The sequence below is a fragment of the Gossypium raimondii genome, chromosome 9 (genome assembly GCF_025698545.1).
Source record: "Gossypium raimondii isolate GPD5lz chromosome 9, ASM2569854v1, whole genome shotgun sequence".
Classification (NCBI taxonomy): domain Eukaryota; kingdom Viridiplantae; phylum Streptophyta; class Magnoliopsida; order Malvales; family Malvaceae; genus Gossypium; species Gossypium raimondii.
The window spans coordinates 34,690,542-34,714,823 of NC_068573.1; the positions used below are offsets into that span (position 1 = coordinate 34,690,542).

At 35.5% G+C, this 24,282-nt stretch overlaps 1 protein-coding gene across 1 annotated transcript; it reads right to left on the reverse strand.

The window, feature by feature from the left end:
* Positions 1 to 2,613: 2,613 nt before the first annotated feature.
* Positions 2,614 to 4,891, reverse strand: LOC128032595 (uncharacterized). The gene is made up of 3 exons (XM_052621239.1): positions 4,408 to 4,891; positions 3,035 to 3,769; positions 2,614 to 2,657 (listed from the first exon to the last, which is right to left on the reverse strand). The coding sequence occupies exons 1-3, from the start codon at positions 4,889 to 4,891 to the stop codon at positions 2,614 to 2,616; spliced, it is 1,263 nt and encodes a 420-aa protein (XP_052477199.1).
* Positions 4,892 to 24,282: the final 19,391 nt, after the last annotated feature.

Here is a 24,282-nt window from a genome sequence, read left to right on the forward strand (position 1 = left end):
TTGAGTATGACTCCTATTTCAGTCAAATTTGAGAAATAATCTTCCAGTTAAATTCTATTTATTTGTTTGAATCAAACTCTGATTAGTCTAGATTATTTTATTATTATTTGACCTATGAATTTAGCCTATAAATAGGCTCTTTTACAATCTTAGAAAATACACCAATTAGATATTAAAACTCATAACACTTTTAAAGAGTTTTGTGTTTACGTTTTAAAGGTTCTTTGTTTTCGGGTTTTCGAGGTTTAGTTTTTATCCTCATCTTTTGTACTCTTCATTTTTTTATCATTATAGTAAAATTATCTTTACCCATGGTGTTTTTCCACGTTAAATAATTTGTGTGTTAAATTTCTCAATTTCTTCCACTATTTTTACTTGTTCGTTGCTTAATAGGGTGAATCCCCAACAGCACATGATAAATAATTGTAGTGTATTTAGTATTGTTAATATGATATATTTATGTTGTTAATTTCATGTGTTATTATGATTAATTAGTTCCAAACCATATATTTTATTATTTATTATATGTTATTTTAAAACATATTTCTGTATTTTAAATTCATTGTTTTCATGCACATTGGTGCGATTTCTAATTTTGCTTTTACCTTTATAGTCGATAACATCCTACATTCCAGTTTCTATTTTCAGTTATAATATTTTACAAATATAATCGTCAAAATAGTTATGCTAACAGCAAATGTTTTATATCATTTTATTCAATTTTGGAGATGATTCAATTAAATTATAATTCTAAAATATTAAATTAAATTAGATTTATAATAAAATTTATCTAATATTTTTCGGTTGTGAGATAGCTTTTCGCATGAGCGACTACATAAAATCAAAATTTCTCATGTCTACAAAAATATTAAAACGTAATAAACAATATAATAGGTCTTGAATGAAGCGGTAGTTAAAGTTTTTGTTAACCATTTGTTTAGCACGGGTTCAAATCGTGTTACTTTTATTCTCTACCTCTAATATTGTATAAAAAAAAAACAACATCAATTTCTCAATTAATGGATAATTATTTGATATATTTATGGAGTTAAAATTTTTCAACCATTTACTTCATCATGATTTTGTAAGCCTTACGTCAGACTATAGTAGATTTAGTGCTTCGATTAACTAGACCTGACCATTAATATGGACTCAAACCAAATGCTTCAAAAATGAATACATCATTGACAAATTGGCTATTATTCTCAAAGAAATATCTCAAGTTTATGAAAATCTTGAATCTTAATACATTTTCCGAAACATGAAAAAGGGCTTTGACAAATGCTTAAATCAATGAAAAGTGCATTCAAGTTGCAGCATTTATTTGTCCTAATTCTATGAAAAGGAAAAATGTCCCAATTTAGACAAACAAATACCATATATTCTGTTCCTTAAAAAAATACCATATATTTTCAAAAATAAAAAGTAAATATCTTAGTAAAATTATTTGAATAATAAATTTATTTTTTCTAAAAACCGTAAATTTACTTTATACATTTTTTCTTTTCTTAGTCGATACTATTTTGGTATTGGTCATATCTATTCGTACATTTCGTTTTAGGTTTAAATTTTACTAAAAATTTAAATTTTATTCTAATTAAAATTTCAATATGTTTCAACCATTTCAATCCATTTTGATCAATTCTAGCTTGTACTTTGTGTATCGACTTATACTAATTGATACAAAATTTTAATATTTTAAATAATTTTTAATTTAATTATTTTTATTTTTTTATAATTTCATTAAATAAAATATAATGGTTTAATTAAGCTATTAAACTTCATTAATAATTTAAAAAGTTATATTTGTTCCAGGGCCTTCAAAGGGTTAGGTTCTTCATTTGGCTTGCATTCAAACAACGTTTACTTACCAATGTGGAAAGAACGAATCAAGGTATTGGGCATGATAGTACCTGCGGTTTCTGTGGACATGACTCCTATGATGTGTTACATGTCATTAGAGACCGTCCTGCAGCAAGAGATATCTGGGATCAATTAATTCTAGTAGGAAGACATAATTGGTTTTATTCTAGAGACTTGTAGGAGTGGCTTGTGTCAAACTTGCAGAATCAACAAAATATGTGCTTGGGTGACATGGATTGGCAATGCCTTTTTGGGATTATTGCTTGGCATATTTGAAAGAATCAAAACCTCTTCACATTTCAAGGTATTCCATGGAATGCTAGCGAAATTATCAAAGTGTCTTATAATTGGGCAAAACAATATGCCTCCTTTAATAAGGCAACACCACCCAAGTCGTGAGGGCCAAATTCATTTTCATCATTGGCAGGCAATTGGGTCAATTTGAATACTGATGGTACTGTTAGGATTGATGCTTGTTTTGCTGCAACCGGGGGAATAGTGCGCGACTGGAATAGAGGGTGGATTTTCAGCTTCAATAGATATTTGGGGAGTTGTTCCATATTTGATGCTGAATTATGAGGCATCTTAGATGGTTTGGCACTTTTACTAGATCGGGGTTATGACAGTGTGATAATTCAAACTGATAATCTCGAGGCAGTTAAGGCCATTTAGGATAGTTCCTCAAGTGGTTCTAATTCCGCTTTGGTCAGGAGAATTCATCAACTTTTGGCAATGGTAAGGCATTGGAATCTATGTCATATCTCTAGAGAGGATAATAACTGATGTAAGCTCGCCTGCGAACAAAGTAGAGTTCGAACAAAAAGCTATCAAGTTGTCCATTGGTCCGATAACGCGAGCTAGAGCTAAACAATTTAAGGAGGCTATTTCAGCAATGGTGGAACGAATAGTGGAAAATGATAGCAAAGAGTTCAAAAACGAGTTCAATATTTTCAATTTTTGGGAAGCTGAATTTCGTTCCAGCTAATAAATTTGCTGCTGGAATTTTTGGACCATTTAAATTAAGCATTTAATTAAGTTTTACTACAGCTTATTAATTTGTCTTTAATTAATATAAGTGTTTAATTTGTCTTGTCTTAGTTAAATTAAATGTGTCTTGATTTCATTAAGCATGTCTTAAATTAAAACATAATGGGTAATGGCTTATACAAACCGTGGGGCTTAATTCGAGACTTAGCCCGTTTGCAGGCAATGCAACGATTGCAAAACCGTTCAACGTCTCGTCGCATTTTGGGCCAAAAGAAGTGTTCGTTGAGTGTGGCTAAAGTCTTGGCAACTCCGAAGTGCCCCATCAACCCACCACTATGCGCTTCTTCGATCAACACTTCCCAAACGGATCCTTGTGGTATGCAAAGTTTTCCTTCTCGGAATAAGTATCCATCATGTCGATAGTATTTCTCATATGCTCCCTTTTCACATAACCTGAAAAATTCACCAAAGGCAGCATCATCGGCATATAAATCTTTAAGAAATACAAACCCCATCAATTTAGCATCCAAAACATTTAATAAAGCATACCTCCGAGATAGTGCATCAGTCACTACATTTTCTTTACCTTTTTTATATTTTATGACGTAAGGAAAAGATTCAAGAAATTCTACCCACTTAGCGTGTCGCTTGTTCAGCTTATGTTGCCCTTTTAAATACTTCAAAGATTCGTGATCGGTGTGGATTACAAATTCTTTGGGCCAGAGATAGTGCTGCCACGTTTCCAAAGCTCGAATCAACGAATATAGCTCATTGTCGTACGTTGGATAGTTTACTATGGCGCCATTAAGTTTCTCACTAAAATACGTGATAGGGCATCCATCTTGCATCAACACGGCTCCAATACCTAAATCTGATGCATCACATTCTAACTCGAAAGTTTTATCAAAATTCGGCAATGCTAGTAATGGTGCATGAGTTAAACAGTCTTTAATTTTCAGAAATGAATTTTCTTGCTCCTCTCCCCATATGAAATTAGAATTCTTACGGATAACCCCAGTTAATGGTGCGGCCAAAGTGCTAAAGTTTGGCACGAATCGACAATAGAAGCTGGCTAATCCATGGAAACTTCAAACTTGGGAGACATTCGTCGGACGAGGCCATTCTTGGATCACCTTAACCTTCTTATTATCAACTTCAAGGCCCTCCGAGCTAACAACAAAACCTAAAACACAATCTTGTTAGTACAAAAATCACATTTCTTCAAGTTAGCATATAAGGTCTATTTTCTCAAAACTTCTAAAACAGCCTTTAAATGCAATACATGGTCATCCAAAGTTTTGCTATAAATTAATATATCATCGAAATATACCAAGCAAAATCTACCAATAAAAGGTCTTAAAACGTGATTCATAAGTCTCATGAAGGTGCTCGGGGCGTTCGTTAAACCAAATGGCACAACGAGCCACTCGTAAAGTCCATGCTTCGTCTTGAAAGCAGTTTTCCACTCATCACCTTCGTGCATACGTATTTGGTGATATCCGCTTTTGAGATCAATTTTTTAAAACAAACTTGCGCCACTCAATTCGTCAAACATACCATCCAATCGCGGTATAGGATGTCGATACTTGATGATTATCTTATTTATGGCGCGGCAGTCTAGGCACATTCTCCACGTTCCATCCTTCTTAGAAACTAACAAAACACAAACGGCGCAGGGACTAAGGCTTTCACACACATAGCCCTTCTCAAGAAGTTCATTCACTTGTTTTTGAAGTTCTTTCGTCTCTTCAGGATTGCTCCGGTAAGCAGGACGGTTTGGAATCGCGGCTCCCGGTACAAAGTCTATTTGATGCTCAATTCTATGAATAGGTGGTAACCCACTCGAAATTTCTTCCGAGAATACGTCTCTAAATTCCTGCAACACAGACAAAACAAAAGAGGGTAACTTGTCATCAAATTCGTTAGTACCAAGTAGACTTTTCTTGTACAAAAAAACCAATAATGGTTGTTTTAACAACATCGATTTCCTGACTTCTCTCTCTTTTACATACAAACTCTTTTTTTCATTCTCATCACTCATCTCTTTTTCTTTTTCTTTTGCATCGTTCTCTCTTTTTTTATCACTCATTTTTTTGCTTTTCTTATTGTTTACACTCTTTTCTTTATTCTTTTCATTTTTTTTGCTCTCGCTCATTTTCTTTTGATTTTTCAATAGAACTCCTCATTTTGAGCTGATCTTCATAAACTTGTTTGGGTGTTAGCGGAGCTAACGTCACCGTTCGTCCTCAATGTTTAAAGGTAAATTGGTTTGTGTATCCATCATGAATCGCACGTTTGTCAAATTGCTAGGGCCGTCCAAGAAGGAGATGCCCAGCATGCATCGGTACAACATCACACATCACTTCATCTTGATACTTTCCAATTGAAAATGAAATAAGCACTTGCTTTGTCACCTTTAGTTCTCCCCTATCGTTAAGCCACTGGAGCTTATACGGATGAGGATGTTTGGTAGTAGCCAATCCGAGTTTCTCCACCATCAACGTACTAGCCACGTTCGTACAACTTCCTCCATCAATTATAACACAACAAATCTTGCCTTGTACTTGACATCGTGTATGGAAGATATTTTCGAGTTGTTGTTCATTTTCAACGCCTTGCAAAGTAAGACTTCTTTTCACAACTACAATTTCTCCATTCTCGGCTTGTTCGACTTCTTCCTCATCTTCAATTTGTTCAACAGCCTCATTCTCACGTTCACTTTTAGATTCAATCTCACCATCATCACGTACAAACATCGCATTCCGATTTGGACATTGGCTCGCGATGTGGCCCCTTCTAAGGCATTTGAAGCACTTTATGTCTTGAGATCTACTTGGTTGCGCTCTCATCTTTCCCTTGCTGGTTTCAACATTCGATTTGTTGAACTTTGTTGCACCACTCACTTCTTTGTTTCGGCTTGGTATGTCACGTTTGTTGGTCCCTTGCCCCCACCTAGATGTTGAAGAAGTATTAGGGAAAGTTCGTGACGTACCCTTTTTCTTTAGTTGTTTTTCAACCTTTATGGCCATATGGACCATATCAATGACCTCGACGTAGTGGTGCAGTTCCACAATATTTACAATATCACGGTTAAGGCCGGCGAGAAATCGTGCCATGATGGCTTCTCGATCTTCCTCAACATCAGTGCGGATCATGGCCACTTCCATTTCCTTGTAATAATCCTCCACACTTCGTTGGCCTTGAGTTAAACTTTGTAGTTTTTTATACAACTCCCGGTGGTAGTAAGCCGGGATGAATTGTTTTCTCATAATTGCCTTCATTTCCGCCCATGTAGACACGGGATGTTCACCGTTGCGTCTTCGACTCAAAGTGAGTTGATCCCACCATATAATAGCATAGTCGGAAAATTCTATAGCAGCTAGTTTAACCTTCTTGCTCTCTGAGTAATTATGACACTCGAAGACTAATTCAACCTTCTTACTCCATTCAAGATAGGCTTCAGGATCCGACTTTCCTTGGAAAGCAGGAATCGACATCTTAATGTTCTTTAAATCATCATCAGGCCGCTCTTGATCTCTTTATCCCTGTGCTCGTTGGCCTCGTCGCCTTTCGCTTTGTCGCGAAGCTTGTTCACTTTCTACGTCACTTGGTTCGTATAAGTCATTTGCATGTTGCCAAGGACGTTCTTGCTCTCTTCTTGGGATCGGAGGGGTGTTCGCACGTTGACTTCGTTCCTCCATTTGTTCCACTCCTTCATTGAGGGAATCGAATTAGGGTTGGAGCAATAGGGAGATTTCTTGTACAATTGCTTGTACTTGAAGATCGAGCACTCCACCTCCGGAAACATTTCTTCTCGGTTGAAGATTTACTCCTCCACTAGCAGCATTTGAAGCTCCTCCACTTACGGCTCGACGTTCAGGACTCCTTGACATGATGATTAAAATGAGAAAATATCCTTACCACAAAACCTCACAAGTCTCTCACAAGAAAAGAATAAACACTCCACTCGTGTTTCACTCAATTTTCGACTTTTAACTTAATGTAATCTCTCGTGCCTTTTACCTCTCAAATCCAACTCTCGATATTATGAAAAGCTACCTTAGACTTATCCACAACTTGTGGGTCGGCTTCAAAGGGCTAATACAAGGGAATATGATGTGGTTTAGGGAAGGCTCAAAAGAAGAAAATTTGGTTTAAGATGTGGCGTATAAAACGGGTCACTTCTTGAAAAGAGAATCAATTGTTCAAATAATAATCAACACTTGCAAATTTTTTTATATATTTGAAATACTTTTTTTTTCAAATACGAATTTTTTTAATTTCGTATAGATATTCTTTCTCTTATATTTTTCTATAATCGAATTTTTTTTTCAAATTTTTTTTCGAAACTACAATTACTTACCTAATTTAACTAGCTCTGATACCAACTGATACGATCTTGTTTCGGATCATGTGAAGAGTTGTAATAATTCCCGATCAAAATTAGGTAGTGTCGGATAATGAGTTTTTAAGTCAAAGAACTTCAAAGATCGAATAACTTATTCAAGCAAAGGTGTAGTTGGGTTTATGATGGAAGGTTAACAAAGATGGTAATTCAATGAAACAAGATCGAACCCTTATTAGCAAATAAGGACCCAGGCTTAAAACGTTTCAAAGAACAAAAAAAGAAGGAATTGAAAATAAATCGAGACCCACTATTTAGTGAAATACGAACCTTCGGTATAATGTTGAATGCCACACCAAGGGTGATAAGTTCGGAAACAAAGTCAGATTGACGCCACTTGTGAAGATAAGTCAATTGAGCTTTGAAGAATAAAGAGAGTGAATTAACTCACCAAAGAAATATATTTTCATTCAGAATTTTGGCAAAAAGTCATTTTACAAGAAAATCAACAACTATTTATAGCCTAATGTCTAGTAGCCGAATAAACATTTCAAAGCTTAAAAACTAAGCAAAACAATGAACTAAGCTTCAGCTTGAATTCATGAATGAGCTGGTCAAGGTTCGGCTGAATGGGGACCAAGGAATAACTTCCAAACTAAGCAAATGAATTTGAGAAATTCATAACAGCATCTACATTCGGCTGATGGCTTGAATGAGGCATTCAATAAGCAACTCTTGCTGAAAAATTACCAGAATTAAAGAGGGCACTTGAGCAGCCATTTTAGGTGTGAATGGACGGTTTTGGAAAGCCTCATGGTGTGAACAAGCTGAACCGAACAGCCATGGTGTGAACAGTTGGTGTGAAAACAATTGATGCTGTGTTGGGAAGAGAATCGACCAAGCTTTTGGAGAATTAAAGCTTGCTAACTCTTGGCCAAATGGTTGCCTTGGAGAGTGCCAAAATTAATCAGCTTCAATGCATGAATGTACCAGCTGCACATGCATCTTCATATACATTGAATCTACATGCATGGACCGAGCCAATGAATCTTCAAATTCGGCTGCATCTAAACAAAGCACATGAACTTAATTAATTAAACCCAAATCAGCTGAACTAATTTAGAACATAATGTGGACACACTAATTAACATTGTGACCACTTAAATATTAACTAAATCTTTGAAGTTCTTTGACTTAAAAACTCATTATCCGACATTACCTAATTTCGATCGGGAATTATTACGACTCGTCACATTATCCGAAATGAGATCGTATCAATAACGATGTTGACGGCCTGGCCAAAATGATCCAATATAGGAGAGAAGGACGATGGTTATTTGATGACTCCTCTTGAGGGGTGGCTTAATTTTATATAATTAATTTGTTTATTTTTTTCAAAAAATAAAATTATATTTGTATGTAATAGATATACATAAATAATACACCGAAATAAATTGATATCTATACATATTAATATAAAAGAAAATCAAAACACTTGACTAACTTACAGGAAAGTGTAAATGCAAAGCATGTATACAAAAAGACAATTAAACTTGAGGGAAAAAAGGAAAAACGTGATGAACTGATGATGATGGCTAAGTGTTGAACATAGAACAAAAAGTGACCATTCCACGTTTCAACCACCGTAGTTCCCACCTCTATTAATTCCAGTCCTCCTCCTACCACAGCCACACAGTCAGCTTTTTTGACTTTTTTCTTCTTTTATCAAATTAAGATTTATTCTACTCTTTGCCCAACACGGGGGTTCAGGATTCCTATTTCCACGCAACTTCACTCTCAATTTGCATTTTAGTTTTTTTTTTTTGTTTTTTTAAATTCTAATTTATTCTAATTGCCGTTATACAATCAACTGTTTTTTTAATAGTTTTCCGTTATAACAATAAAATTTTTAGTAAAATTAATTTTTATATTTTATTTTAATATTTTATAACAGATTTTTGCATATAACAGTAATATTCATAGTTATAAAATACATATTTCTTAAATTAGTTCTCTATAAAAGCATATTGCTTAAAATTTTAAGTAAAATCATAATTATTTCTTATAAGCAAACCTATTAATTATAATTTATTAAATAAAATTATCTTAATTAAAATAATATTCTAATAAAAGATGTATTAAAGTAATAATGCATGCACCTATCTTACGTCTTTTAATTTTATTTGTTTGGTTTCCACTTTCCCCACTTTCATATAATTCTCACTTTCTTTATTCTATAGAAACATGATATGAATTTTATTTTACGCTTACAATAATTATCTCTCTATAATAGCATGTTGTTATAAGTATATAACAACCACTTCTCTAAAACAGCAAAATCTTGAGACAAATGAGTTGTAATAGAGAGTTGAATGTATAAAATTTCAAATATTTATCGAGCTTTTCTATGCAAAACTTCCTTTTACTTATAATTTCTTCTCATCTTTAAATTGGAAGAAAACTCAACCCTATGTCTTTCTAATTGTTTCTAAGACAACGAAGTCATTGATATTAGAGTTATTAAATTAGACCAATCGAAATGAGTTTGAGTTAAGCCTAGTTTGATAAACCATTGAAAAAATTAAATTTATTAAAAATTAATATTTTCAATGATTTAGTTTTTGTTGTAATAATCCAAAATTAAAACAACCTAATAGAATTTTTTCCCTATAAAAAGTATGAAAAATAGCAAGTAGATAAGAGCTACTTATCACTAAACGGAGAATATTTTCAATTAATTCAATTTTATTTTATTTATTTTAATACTATACTATCCAATAAAAACTTTAAGTTTACCATTTTTAACAAGGAAATATTATTATATAATAACTCATGCTAATCAAAAGGTCTGCCGTATTTTGGCACGGGGTTCTCTTAGTCTGTTCTAGGTTTTAGCCGTCATTCTGTGGCTGCTTTTGTGGGATTACGATGGAAGATGCAATGGCAAATATGAGGTTGATTGATGATGAGGAGGAAGCGATCCAAGAAGTTGAAGGGGTGGTGAGTACTGCTTATCAATTCTACCTGGCGGGTCGATGTTTAACAGATAGTATCGTTCATTTCCCTTCTTTGCGCAATACCATGGCGGATCTTTGGCATCCTATTAGGGGAATTTGTATTACGGAGGTAGGGGAGAAAAAGTATCTTTTTCAATTTTTTAATTAGATTGACTGTGCAAGAGTAATTGCAGGAATACCGTGGTTTTTTAATAATCATTTGCTTATATTGCAAAAAATCGTGGGGGGGAAAATCCGGCAGCGATGGAGTTAAAATTGACAGAGTTTTGGGTACAAGTTCATGACCTACCGCCAGGACTGATGAATGTATCGATGGCGAAGCAATTTGGGGATTTTTGTGGGAATTTCATTGAGTACGACACTTCCATACCAACTTTGGGGCTTCAGACGTATTTACGGATTCGTGTTTGTCTGGATGTTACTGCTCCGTTGAAACGTAAGAAGAAAGTCTTGATAGGGAAGACGATGGTTCTTTATGCTAGGTTTAAATATGAGAAGCTTAGTTTGTTCTGTTTTATCTGTGGAAAATTAGGTCATGGGGAGAGTTTTTGCCCTTTCCGACTACAAATTGAACCTTCTAAAATCGTATTTGGCTGGGATTTATCGATACGAGCGTCAGGGAGGCGTCGTAATATGGCGATAAGCAGATGGTTACGAGCAGCTGATGGGACGCAGTGTATTAATGAAAACTTTGCAGGGGTTAACCATGATTTTTCGTTCAATGAGGGGAAGGACTTAAGGCGGAATGGTAGGGGAGTTGAGGTGAATCAAAATTTAACCCAAATCTGATTCCTTTAGGTTATGGCCATGTTGGCAATAGTAGTAGGCCAAATAAGGGGCGTAGTGGGGGGAACAAATTGTGGAAAACTGATGGATTTGTGTCTGGGGCCATGGAATTGGTCTCGAATGAGGAGGATGACCCAATTGCTTTGTTGGAAGGAGAAAAAAACGGCAGAGAATTGTAGAAAGTTCACGGGTTCCTATGGATACTATCGTGGGGCCAGGATATATGGATATTTCGGCTAGCTCTGGTGATCAGAAAAGTCGGGATCGATGAAGATACTAAGCTGGAACGTTCGTGGTTTGGGGAGACCACGAACTATTAATAGGCTTAGGAACAAATTAAGAGCCATAAATCCCCGTATTTTGTTTCTTATGGAGACAACGTTAAGTTCAAAATGAATGGAAGTAGTACGGATGAAATGTGGTTTTGAGAATGGAATCGATGTGGGGGCTGTAGGCGCAAAAAGGGGTTTATCATTGAGCTGGAACGGTAATTCTTTAGTGCAACTTAAAAGTTTTTCTTTGTTTCATATTGATGTTGAAATTCATGATAATGAATGTGGCAATTTTTGGAGGTTTACGGGGTTCTATGGGAACCCGAATGAACGGAATAGAATTGTATCGTGGGAACTTCTTCGTCAGTTGGATCATGATCAAGCTATCCCATGGGTGGTTTTGGGGGACTTTAACGAGATTGAGAACTCTTTTGAAAAGAAGGGTGGACGTCTTCAATCAGAACGGCAAATGAAGGATTTTTGTGAGGTGTTGGAGGATTTTAATCTTATGGATCTAAGCTTTATTGGCAGATGGTTCACATGGGAGCGAGGACGATTTGTAACTACGAATATAAGGGAACAGTTGGATTGTGGGGTTGCTACGTTGAGTTGGGTGAACCTATTCCCTGGATATCGGCTTGAACATTTAAATCACTCATTTTCTGATCACTGTCCCTTATTGCTGGACTATTTGGGAGTGTCATGGAATAATGAAGACAGTTTTGGAAAGTAATTTAGATTCGAAGCCAAGTGGTGTTTAGATAGCTCATTTGAGGGGATGATTAAAACATGGTGGGCTGAGAAGTCTAGTAGTGTTTTGGGCAAATTGGAGGAATTGGGACATCATTTACTTAGGTGGAGTAGGACTACTGACAGGAAAGAGAAAAGAAATAGAATTGAGCTAGAGGACAGATTATCTAAGCTGTATAATCAAGATATCTCTGAAATTACGGAGGTCCAAGTGGAGTTTAATTTGGAAGCTGATAAGGAAGAGTTATTCTGGGAGCAACGGGCACGTGCTAATTGGCTAAAGAATGAAGATCGGAACACCAGCTATTTCCACAAGGTTGTTGTGCAACGTCATTTTCGAGGTAGAATTAAAGAGTTGCAGGATGATCGTGGGAGGAAAGCAAATACGCACGAGGAGCTTTTACAGATTGCAACCGATTTTTTTGGTAATCTTTTCTCTGCGTCTGATATAGGATGGGATGAACACTTATTTAGCTTAGTGGAGAGAAAAGTCACGGATAGCATGAACGATGAATTATTGAAGGTGTTTACTAAGGAGGAGATTAAATATGCAGTTAAATAGATGGCGCCATTGAAGGCACCTGGGGTTGATGGGTTCTCTGCTATCTTTTTCCAAAAGTATTGGCATATTGTTAATTTGGATGTCTCACAGTTTTGTTTATCTATTCTGAATGGTCAAGCTGAATTCGGAGATCTTAATAAAACGCGCATCGTTCTGATTCCAAAAATTGAAAAGCCAAAAGATATGTCGCATTTCAGGCCCATAAGTCTGTTCAATGTTATTTATAAAATTATTGCGACAGTTTTGGTGAATCGCATGAGTGGTATGCTGCGGTATTGCATCAATGAAAGCTCAAGGGGCGTTTATACCAGGGAGGCTTATCTCGGACAACGTGTTGATTGCTTACGAGATTCTTCATTCTCTAAAAATGAAGAAGCACGGTAAGAAAGGTCATTTTGCGCTTAAACTTGATATGAGTAAAGAGTATGATCGTGTTGAATGGGACTTTTTGGCAGCAATGATGAAGCATTTGGGTTTCCATATGGATTGGATTGTTCTTATTATGCGATGTGTTTGTTCTGTTTCTTATTCTGTCAATCTGAATGGTTATCATGGCGAATGGTTCTCCCCCTCAAGAGGACTACGACAAGGAGACCCCCTTAGTCCTTATTTGTTCCTAATTTGTGCCGAAAGGTTTGTCGACACTCATTTGGGACGCCAAATTTAAAGGACGGATGGTAGGAGCACCTGTTGGTAGGGAAAAATTTGCAGTAAACCATTTATTCTTTGCTGATAATTGTATATTGTTTGGAGATGCCTCTAGTGAAGGAGCTGGGGTAGTTAGAGAGGTAATATGCGAGTCTGAGATGGCTTCAGGGCAACGTGTGAATTTTGAAAAGTCCCTTATCTACTTCGGAGCAAATGTGAAGGTTAGTGTTAAGGAGGAGGTTGCCAATATGTTAGGCGTTAGGGTGGCTACCAATCCTGAAAAGTACCTAGGTTTACCTATGATGGTGGGGAGGAAGAAAAAGTAGGCTTTTGCCAGTTTTGTGGATCGATTCAAAAAAAAGGATTGAAGGGTGGAATTTGCGCTATTTGTCGATGGGGGGTAAGGAGGTCTTTATCAAATCAGTTTTGCAGGCATCTGCAATTTATGCTATGCAATGCTTTCTCCTGCCTAAGATGTTATGTCAAAATCTAGAGGGTATTATGAACAGATTTTGGTGGATTAATAATAAATTTATGAAGGGCCTTCATTGGAGTAATTGGGAAAGGCTTTGTAAGCCAAAATGCAGTGGAGGAATGGGATTTAAAGATTTGTTTCTGTTTAATAAAGCATTATTAGCTAAACAGGTTTGGCGTACGTTATCCCGTCCTAATAGTCTCTTAGCCAAGGTTTTCAAAGCCCGTTATTTTTCTCATTCAGACATTTTATCAGCAAAAGTAGGATCTTACCCTTCATTTACCTGGAGAAGCATCTGCAATACGCGTGAATTAATTAGAGATGGGATACTGCGGCAAGTTGGGATGGGTAATCGTATTAACATATGGAACGACCCCTGGCTACCTGGAAGGGAGAACAACAGAATCCAAGGTCAGGACATTCGGACTACTTGGACAACGGTTAATCAATTAATTATGAAGGAGGGCAATACCTGGGACAGAGAGCTTATTCATAAGTTATTTGATGTTAATACAGCAGCTAGAATTCTATCCATTCCCATTTCTAAAAGTAGGCCGGAGGACATTTTGGTCTGGAAGTACGAAGGCTCAGGGGACTACACGGTTAAAAGTGGTTATCGGGCCCTAATGACAGAGGTAGTACAGAGTAGATCTAATATATCCTCTAATGATGATGATTACAAGAGTTTTTACACAGAATTGTGGTCACTAAAAATTCCTGAGAAAATTAAAATACATGTGTGGAGGTTGTTTAATAACTTGGTGCCTCATTATAGTAATCTGGCGCGTCGAACTCTGTGTGGGGAAAAGTGTGTCCACTATGCACGATTGACCTGGAGAATTCTGAGCACTTATTGTGGTCTTGTGAGGTACTGCAGGATATATGGGTTATGTTGCACGTTCGGCTTCCTCCGTCGGTTGATTCACTGAGCCAAAAAGACAGATTTATTAAAACATTTCTTGCAGCAGATGTCCGTCATAAAAATATCATAGCTATTTCATTATGGAGCCTTTGGTTTCATAGAAATAAGCTTGTGCATAAGGGGTCAAATTCTCGAGGCATGAAATGGTGGGATTTATTAGAGGATATGAACAGGATATCTAGTTGAGTCATGTGAATCCCTGCTCTCTTACCGGATCTGAGATTAAAGAGTTGTGGAGGCCTCCGGATGTGGGTATTATTAAGATGAATTTTGATACATCGTTTATCAAAGAGAAGGGGATAGCTACCACAGCATCTTAGCTAGAAATTATAAAGGTGATGTTGTTGGGGCAGAGACTTATCTTTTTGAAAACGTTGCAGATTCTTTTGTGGCAGAGGCACGGGCTTGTGAATGAGCTTTAATCTTCGCGAGGAAATTGCGTCTTCAGCGGCTGATTGTGGAAGGTGATGCTTTAACTATCATCAAAACCGTCAGGAAAAAAGAAACGGATAAATCGGTTCTTAGACCAATTATCTGCCATATCCAACAAATAGACAGGTTTTTTGCAGAGGTTACATATTCCTTTGTGCTACGTGCGGTTAATGAGGCAGCGCACGTTCTGGCGATGGAAGGTCGGCAAAGAGGTGGTTGCGGGAGTTGGGCTACCGACGTACCGGAGTTGGTTCGTTTGGTGGTGTGGAAGGATCGATTTGCCTGGGAACAGAGGGCTTAAGTATGTTGATGTTGGTGCTTTGATTTTTGGAGAAGGTTCTTTGTAATCTCCGGATTTTTCAAAGCTTTGCTCCCTCTTTTACTTATTTTGATACAAATTTTGAGGAGAGCAATCTGGCTGGTTATGAAGGATGAAGAGTCACTGCTGCTGCTTTAAGGTGTTTCATTTTGCTTTTCTGTTTATTCGGTCAATACTCTCTATGTCTTTGTTTTATGCTGGACAGCTATTGTTTGTCGTTTTCTTTTGCCTTTGTGTCAGAGGCTCCTCAGCTTCTTTATTGTAAGCAGTGATAGTAATTAATAATCAGTCTATTATTACAAAAAAAAAACTTTAAGTTTAAAATTTGATTCTTTTTGTTTAAAATAATGTGAAATATTTAAAACAAGTTTTATAAATTAAAATTTCAACACTTATTTTTCAACATACCAAACATGACGTTAGATTTCTAGCTTCTAAATTTACTCAAACTCTTTTATATTTATAAATAATTAATTCACGCCTCCTCAAATCTACCCATATTTTTCAAAGAATATATTGGTTTTATTTAATATTCAATAATTATATTTTTATTAAATATTTAAACATAATATTTACATTGTAATTTTATATTTTTAATACATTACATCGTTAAGAAAAATAAAGTAAATTGAGTAAAACTCAAACTATTTTGATGAAGGTTGAATATTCAGAAACTAGAAATGTCTATATCAAATCAGTACCCAATTGACCTTTGACTTGAGGTCTAGGCTAAAAAATATAAATGCCAGTTTTAAGGGGTTGAGAGTTGAGACATTATATCTATCCTGAATGCAAAAATACCAAACCTTGTGTTGCATTCAACACCTGGATTGGGAAGTCTCCCATTCACTTCCCGGGATTATCTTCACTGCTTTTTTTCTCAATTTTGACCCAAATTTCCCCAATCATCTTATTTCTAAGAAACTTACAAATGCAATAAATAATTCTAACTATAACCAAATTAATACAAAATATAATTACAACTACAAATCTAATTTCTGGAGTAAAAAATCCATTTAGGCGAAGTCAAGGATCAATGTTGAAAATTCTACATTATAAAAGTTCAATTTAAATTATTAATTTTAGAAGGATAAAAGTGCAATTGTCTCATCTAACAAAAGTTCTAAAATTAAAAATTTAAATTCATGCTCCTCTAATAAGACTATTATTAGTTAATTCGATTGATAATTTTAAGCCATTCTCATAATTTATTTTTGGTAAAGAGAGAAAATTTTCTGCTTATGTAATTTTTTGTTTATTTTGAAAAGATCTTATTTTTTACAAAAGTTTTTACTATCTTTCTATTTTCAAGTTCAAAATTGAATTGTATTAGCTATTCTTTATTTTATACCTGACTATTGTAATGCATGTACAATAAATACATTTTTCTCATATTATTACACTAATAATCAAATGAGACATCAATATTTTAATTTATAAGATGGTCTAGATTCTCCCGTTTAGCCAAGAGGGATTAAGGCCACTATCTGTCCCAAATAAATCTAATAGTGAGCCACATATATAGTATTTAAATTAGAGGATTCGAACTTAAGATTTTAAAATTCCCAAACTTTTAACATTGTCAATTCAACCAAAATTTCTCCAACCCAAATAAATTTTTTAAAATTATTATCATTCTATCATGTATATAATATAATTCTTTGAACAGTTGTTTTATTATGTATATAAACAGAGAACTCTGGCAGGCTACTCAAAATCTTCATTACCTGTGGTCTTAATTCATGGTTTATGTAATATATATAATATTTAATTTTTTAAAATTGGTAAAATGTGATTTACTTGATTTTTTTCAAAAGTAATTACTTTGGCTTGACCTGAGTTTTAGTCCAAGAACATTTGATCTCTTCTCATGCTTGTTACGTATTTTCTTTTTGTACAAAATTGGGACAATATTCAAAGTCTGCCTTCTGCATTTGTTTGGTCAATCGAATGATATATTTGTTGAAAATAAAACCTTGTTTCCATGGAATTTTAAAAACTCATTTTTAAGTAAATCTTAATTGACAAATTTAACTTTTTTCTTAAAAGAAATGAAAAATCTATAATATGTGTTGCACATATGTAATTATTTTTTAATTTATTTAATAATATAATTTTAATTTAACCTTCAATGTTTACATTTTCTATCAATTTGGCTCTTAATCATTCAAAAAAAAGTTAAATTGTTGTTTTTAATGAAAATAATTACTAAAACATTAATTTTTAATGTTGCATGGCAGCCCACATGCACATCATACTTGTCGAAACCGTTTTTTGAAAAAAATTTAGTTGTCGACTTTAAAAAACAAAACTGGAGTCGCCACCGATCCTTTATTAAGGTGTGATCGGGTCACCTTAAAAATTATTTTGGTTTACGAATTTTGAGAAAACAAGTTCGGGAGTCGGTTATGCACGAGGAAGGGTTAGCACACTCGTGACGCCCAAAATCGGTACCAAATTGATCATTTAATGTCTTAGTGTCGAAAGTTAAAAAGATTTTAAAATAAGCTTGAATGATGAAATTTGCAAAAGGATAACAAATTGTTCAAGTCATGTAAAGAAATCGAGTCCCAATACGTTAGGGTACAATTCCTCATAATCCCCGAACTTTGAATATCACTTTTATTTTATGCGAAAAATCCTCACTTCGAGAAAGTAACAGGCCACACCCAATGCGTTAGGGCACGACGAGTCAAGTTCCCAAAAATGATTTTTATGCTCATGCATTTTGAATAAAGAATATTCTCGGTCATTTAAGATTGACAAAGTAAATCAGAACCCAATACGTTAGGGCTCAATTTCCCTCGAAAATCTCAAACTTCCAATAATGCTTTATTCAAAAAAACCTTTAAATTAAGAAAATAACTTTGATGAATGGTTAAAACCAAAATATATTTTCAAAATGGGTATATCGAAAGTTAATTCAAAACGTATATGAATACATATTTACAAAATATATATATGAGCACAATATACAAGTAAGCTTGAAAATATGTATGAGCATGCATTTAACATGTAAATACAAGTGTACATATAAAAGGAGGTAAAAATATATACGACAAGCTTACAATAATTTCTAAGAATATGCAGGCCAAAACATGTGTATGTATACATGAAAATTGTGGAGATAAAATATCGAAATATGCATATATATATATTTACGAAAAATGTATAAGTATATCGTAAAGAAAATATAAAAAACATGTGTATACATATTTATAAAAACTAAAATATAAAAGTTTATTTATATATGTAAAAGTTAGAAAATAAAATAAAAATGTATAAAATATATAGAGGTATATGTATATTGTATAAAGAATGCCTATATATATATATATATATATATATATATATTATAAAAGCCATGTATGTATATGTATCATAAAAACAATGCCTGTATGTTATAAAATAATAATAATAATGAATATAGCATATGCATATAAAACATTTAAATATATATACAGTATATACATAAATATGATAATAAAACACATGTGCGTACATAGGCATAGTAATAATAGTATATAATATTATAGTAAAAATAAAAAAATATTAGCAATATTAATTAAATAAGCTAAAAAATCTAAAATACAAGATTAAAGGTTGAATTGCAAACAAGCAAAATTTAAATGCTGATTTCACAAAAAAAAATAAAAATAAAAAGGAAATAAAAACAAGAAGGGAGCAGATTCAAAAGCGCGCAATAAGAGGGGGACCAATCGAGCAATTCACCCAGACCTCCAAAACGCAGCGCAGAAAGGGACCGAATTGAAACGAAAATTAAATATGCGGCCCAATTTTAAAACAAATAAAAAGGATTTAATTGATATGCGTTGCAAAAGGGAGGGGCTAAATGCGCAATTATATCGTTCAAGGCAATAACGCGCGGATCCTCCCGACTGGGTCGGGTCACCGCGCGGGTCTGGCCATTTAAAACGGCGCCGTTTCATGTGCTGCATAAATGAAACAAAATTGAAAAAAAGAAAAAAAAACAAAATCATTTGGTTTCTTTTTTAAAAAACAAAGTGTGGCTCTGCTAGGGTTCTTTTAACCCATTCCGCGCCGTCGTCCGTCTGCCTCTTCACCAAAGCTCCGATGACGGCGGAGATGGTGGTGGCGCGGCGACCTTGACGAACAGGTAAGTATTCTTCCCTTCTTTTCTTTGTTATTTTACGAAATAATAATGGAAAAAAAAAAGAAAAAAAACGTTTGCAAATAAAATGGACACTGCAAAATAAAATAAAAAAACCACCTTTGAAAAAAAGAGTTCTAAATCTGTATTTTCTCTGTACTTTTTCGTATCTTTTTACACTGAAAATTCCCCCCTTAAATCAATCAATCGGCTCCTTTTATAGCCGAAAACACAAACTAAAATCAAATGAATCCCCAAAATCTCATCTCTTAATCATTATCCTATTTGCGTATTATTCATTTCGCCGTGTTTGTTGCAGGTATGACAGTGGAGAAGCAGGGCGCGTGGAGGAACCTGGTTCTGAATCGTACGTCACTTGAAGTCTGCTGGAACCATTTGAAGGCGACGGCTAGGGTTGCTGCTTCTGAAGATTAGGGTTTTTGTTTTAGTGTTGGGCCATTTTAATTGGGCTTGTATTTTAAAGATTTGGGCTGTACTTTGTTTTGTACAGGCCTGTTTATTACTTTTTTTTGTTTTAGTTTATTATGTGGGCCCAGGCAAATAATTGGTATTACAGCTGCCCCTCTTTGCTCGTTATCGTGGAACGAGAACGGAGCAAAGACTTAAAAAGACCAATTTTTTGCCTGGTCTTAAGGACATTGGCGTTCTTCTCCTTCAAGTAGCCTCTCAAAAGAACAAGATTTGCTATCTTTAATCTGCTCCACTGCAACTTCAGGGAGATAAGACTTATAGTTTCAATCTTGACGCAATCTGCTCTACTGCAACTTCAGAGAGATAGGATTAGTTTCTTCAATTTGTTCAACTGCAATGTCAGGGAAACCAGATCCACCGTCGTCAGTCTACTCCACTACTGCTTAGGGAGATAAGATTTGCTATTCTTCGATCGATTCCACTGCCGACCAGGGAGATAGAATTACTGGCTTCAATGTACTCCATTGTAACCTCAGGGAGGTAAAATCTGCCATCTTCGGTCTACTCCACTACTTCCTAGGGAGATAAGATTTGTAATCTTCAATCTATTCCACTGTTGCCCAGGGAGATAGAATTACTGGCTTCAATGTACTCCACTGTAACCACAGGGAGGTAAAATCTGCCATCTTTGATCTGCTTCGCTGTCTATGCAGGAAGGCAAGATCTGAAATCTTCAATCTATTCCGCTGCTGCCCAGGGAGATAGAATTACTAGCTTCAATGTACTCCACTGTAACCACAGGGAGGTAAAATCTGCCATCTTTGATCTGCTTCACTGTCTATGCAGGAAGGCAAGATCTGAAATCTTCAATCTATTCCGCTGCTGCCCAGGGAGATAGAATTAATAGCTTCAATGTACTCCACTGTAACCACAGGGAGGTAAAATCTGCCATCTTTGATCTCGCTTCATTGTCTATGCAGAAGGCAAGATCTCGAAATCTTCAATCTATTCCGCTGCGCCTGTGGAGATAGAATTACTAGCTTCAATGTACTCCATCAGTAACCACAGGGAGGTAAAATCTGCCATCTTTGATCTGCTTCGCTGTCTATGCAGGAAGGCAAGATCTGAAATCTTCAATCTATTCCGCTGCTGCCCAGGGAGATAGAATTACTAGCTTTAATGTACTCTATTGTAACCACAGGGAGGTAAAATCCGCCATCTTTGATCTGCTTCGCTGTCTATGCAGGAAGGCAAGATCTGAAATCTTCAATCTATTCCACTGCTGCCCAGGGAGATAGAATTACTAGCTTCAATGTACTCCACTGTAACCACAGGGAGGTAAAATCCGCCATCTTTGATCTGCTTCGCTGTCTATGCAGGAAGGCAAGATTTGTTATCTTTGATCTATTCCACTGCTGCCCAGGGAAGTAGAATTACCGGCTTCAATGTACTCCACGGTAACCATAGAGAGGTAAAATATGCCATCTTTGATCTGCTCCACTGTCTATGCAGGAAGGCAAGATCTGCTATCTTCAACCTGCTCCACTGCAACCAAGGGAAGCATGGCTGGTGTCTTCGATCTGCTTCACTGTCGATCCAGGAAGGCCAGGTCTGCTATTTTTACTGATCTGTTCTTTAGGGAACATGACTTGTATAATGAACTTTATGAACCTAATTATGCCTAGTGATTAGGATGTCATGATCAGAATGAATCAAATGCTCCTAACTAGACATGTATAAATGACATTTGAATGAATGCAGAATGTCATGAAAATGATATTTTGACGCTTGGGTTATTATTACTCCAAGTTTATTAAGGTCCTATCGCTTAATGTATTATAGCACATTTATGCTCGGCTGGCGAACCCAATAAGCACTTAACCAGATTGCCCCCACTGTAAACCTCCAAGTTTGATCCACTGGGATGCAAAATTTGCACCATCTTTTCCCGTTGTAACCCAAGAGTAAAAGATTTGGCATTTTCTCAATCCTCTGTTATCACAATTCAATGATACAGGATGTGAAACTTTTTGGTCCCTTACACCATTCTCAGGGTGTTGTACCAAATGCTCATGCACAAATGAAGAAATCTTCTCCAAGAACAACTTCTTCTTATTATCCGGTGATCATTGCTTGCTTGTTCATTGAAGCTTTGTCACCAACACGACATCTTGCCATTTTGTTTAATTAATACATTAGACAAGAAAATTCAAAGGGATAGTCTTCATTTAGACTCTTCTTTATCAGATTTCCAACCTGGTGTGTTCTAAACAATAGTCCTGTTTGAGGTTCCTATATTATTCAGAAACTTTTAGAGTAATATGCAAAACTTCCCTTGTAAAAGTTTTATTAGTCCATTAATCATTATTCTAATGCAACATGCTTGCAAAAAGGATCATGGATAAGAATTGAGTTGGTTCTAAGCATAGCTCGAAATGAATAAGTTGTCAAAGATAATAAAAATGGATAACAAAGAAATTGATTTAGGAATGCATATCTTGGAAATGAATGAAGTGTTCCAAGAATAACAAAAAATAATATAAGGGTTAGGTGCCCCAGATATCGCAGCTTGAACTTCTCTATACAGATTTTTTAAAGACCATTCTGAGTTTAACATGTGTTTAGGAGTACTTTGTCGATGCCCCAAAATGTCGCTAACCTTTCCTGTTGATTCAGGTATAGCAAGACCACTCCATGCCCCCATTCTGACCAGTATTTGAGCTGCTCTAATAATTTCAAGCACCATTTTGATCAACGTTTGAGCCACCTTTTTCGGGTTTTCAACTCAAATCCCCTTTGGTCTAAGGTGCCCTTTGCGGGTTTTCACCTTAGCATCTCCATTTTATTTTTTATTTTTCATTTTTTTCACGTTTTTTTTGGACTCAAACTTCCCTTTGCGGTTTTTACCTTGGTCCTCTCCTTCTTTTAAGCGGAGTATTTCCTGACTGAATCTGAGTTTACAGGACTTTGCAGATTTATCATCTATCTCGCTCAAAATCAAAGCTCCTTTGGAAAAAAAACATTCTCTGTAATCATAAGGTTCATCCCAATTTGGCATCTGCTTCCCTCCAAGATATTTTTTGTAGAGGGAGGATCTTCAACATTTGGTCACCCTCGTGATATTCTCTAGGATGAACCTTTTGTTATAGGCTCGCATCATTCATTTCTGGTACATCTGACCGTGATGAATAGCTTTTAGTCTTCCTCCTTCTATCAAGTTCAATTGATCACATTGCGATTGGATCTGTTCTGCTTCATCCAACTTGCTCAGCCAATACCCAGAGAGAAAGAACTTCAATAGTAAAAACCGTGATAAACTAAAGAGAGAGGCACTACTCCGGTAGAGTTTTCACTGCATCATTCATGATATTAACCTTGAACATTCTGTAAATTTCTGATATCGTGTTGTTGTTCAGATTGCAATGACAGTGCTTAACCTGGGCATATCCTGGTATGACTATGCATAGACATCTTTGAATTCTTGAAGTAACTCAACAATGTCTTGCTTTGTCTTTGAAGTCATATCAATTCCAATCTTCACCGAGCCCAAAACTTTTAATGATTCTTTGTGAGGTAAGATCTGTCTATCCTTTTATTCTACCATCCTTAATAAGTCTGGAAATAAGCTACAATCCATGTCATCTTCAAAGTTGTGAGATCCCTCTAAACACATGTCTCACTCAGAAGGAGATTCTGAGTCTGTAGCAGTGTCACTCATGTCATTGATATTTGGGGACCCATGGTGGGTACCGAAGAATATACAAAAGAATGTATGAGTAATATGAATAAATGAATGAATAATTTGGCAGAAAAAATTTGAAAGAATGGAAAAAACGTAAAGAATGAAAGAACATTTGCTCAAAGATGATTGCAATAATGTATTTCATTAAAATAATAATGTTTAGACGTGAGCCTATCTCACAAAGAAATTCTTATTGCTTCTAGGCTGAAAGCAACAAGTGTGTTCTGAACATTACTCTAACAAACTCTAAATACTACAGGGTTTCCTCTGCAGTCCAACTATTTAGAACATTCCCAAGTTTATAAAGGACAAACATCTAACAAGATCTCTTCTCCAGTTGTTTCTTCGTGTTCGGTACTGATGTGAACGTTTCCCAACATTTTTTCATTCATCGCAGTCCCTTCATTATCCGTATGATTGAGTAGCGGGTTTTCTGTACTGAATGAATCCTCAAATTTGACAATGGCCATATTGATAAACCTTTCGACCAGCTTTCTAAAGGCAGTGCAATTTTCTATAGAATGCCCCGTAATTCCCGCATGATAGTCACATTGCGCATTTGTGTCGTACCATTTGGGGTACGGAGGTTGTAAAGGCT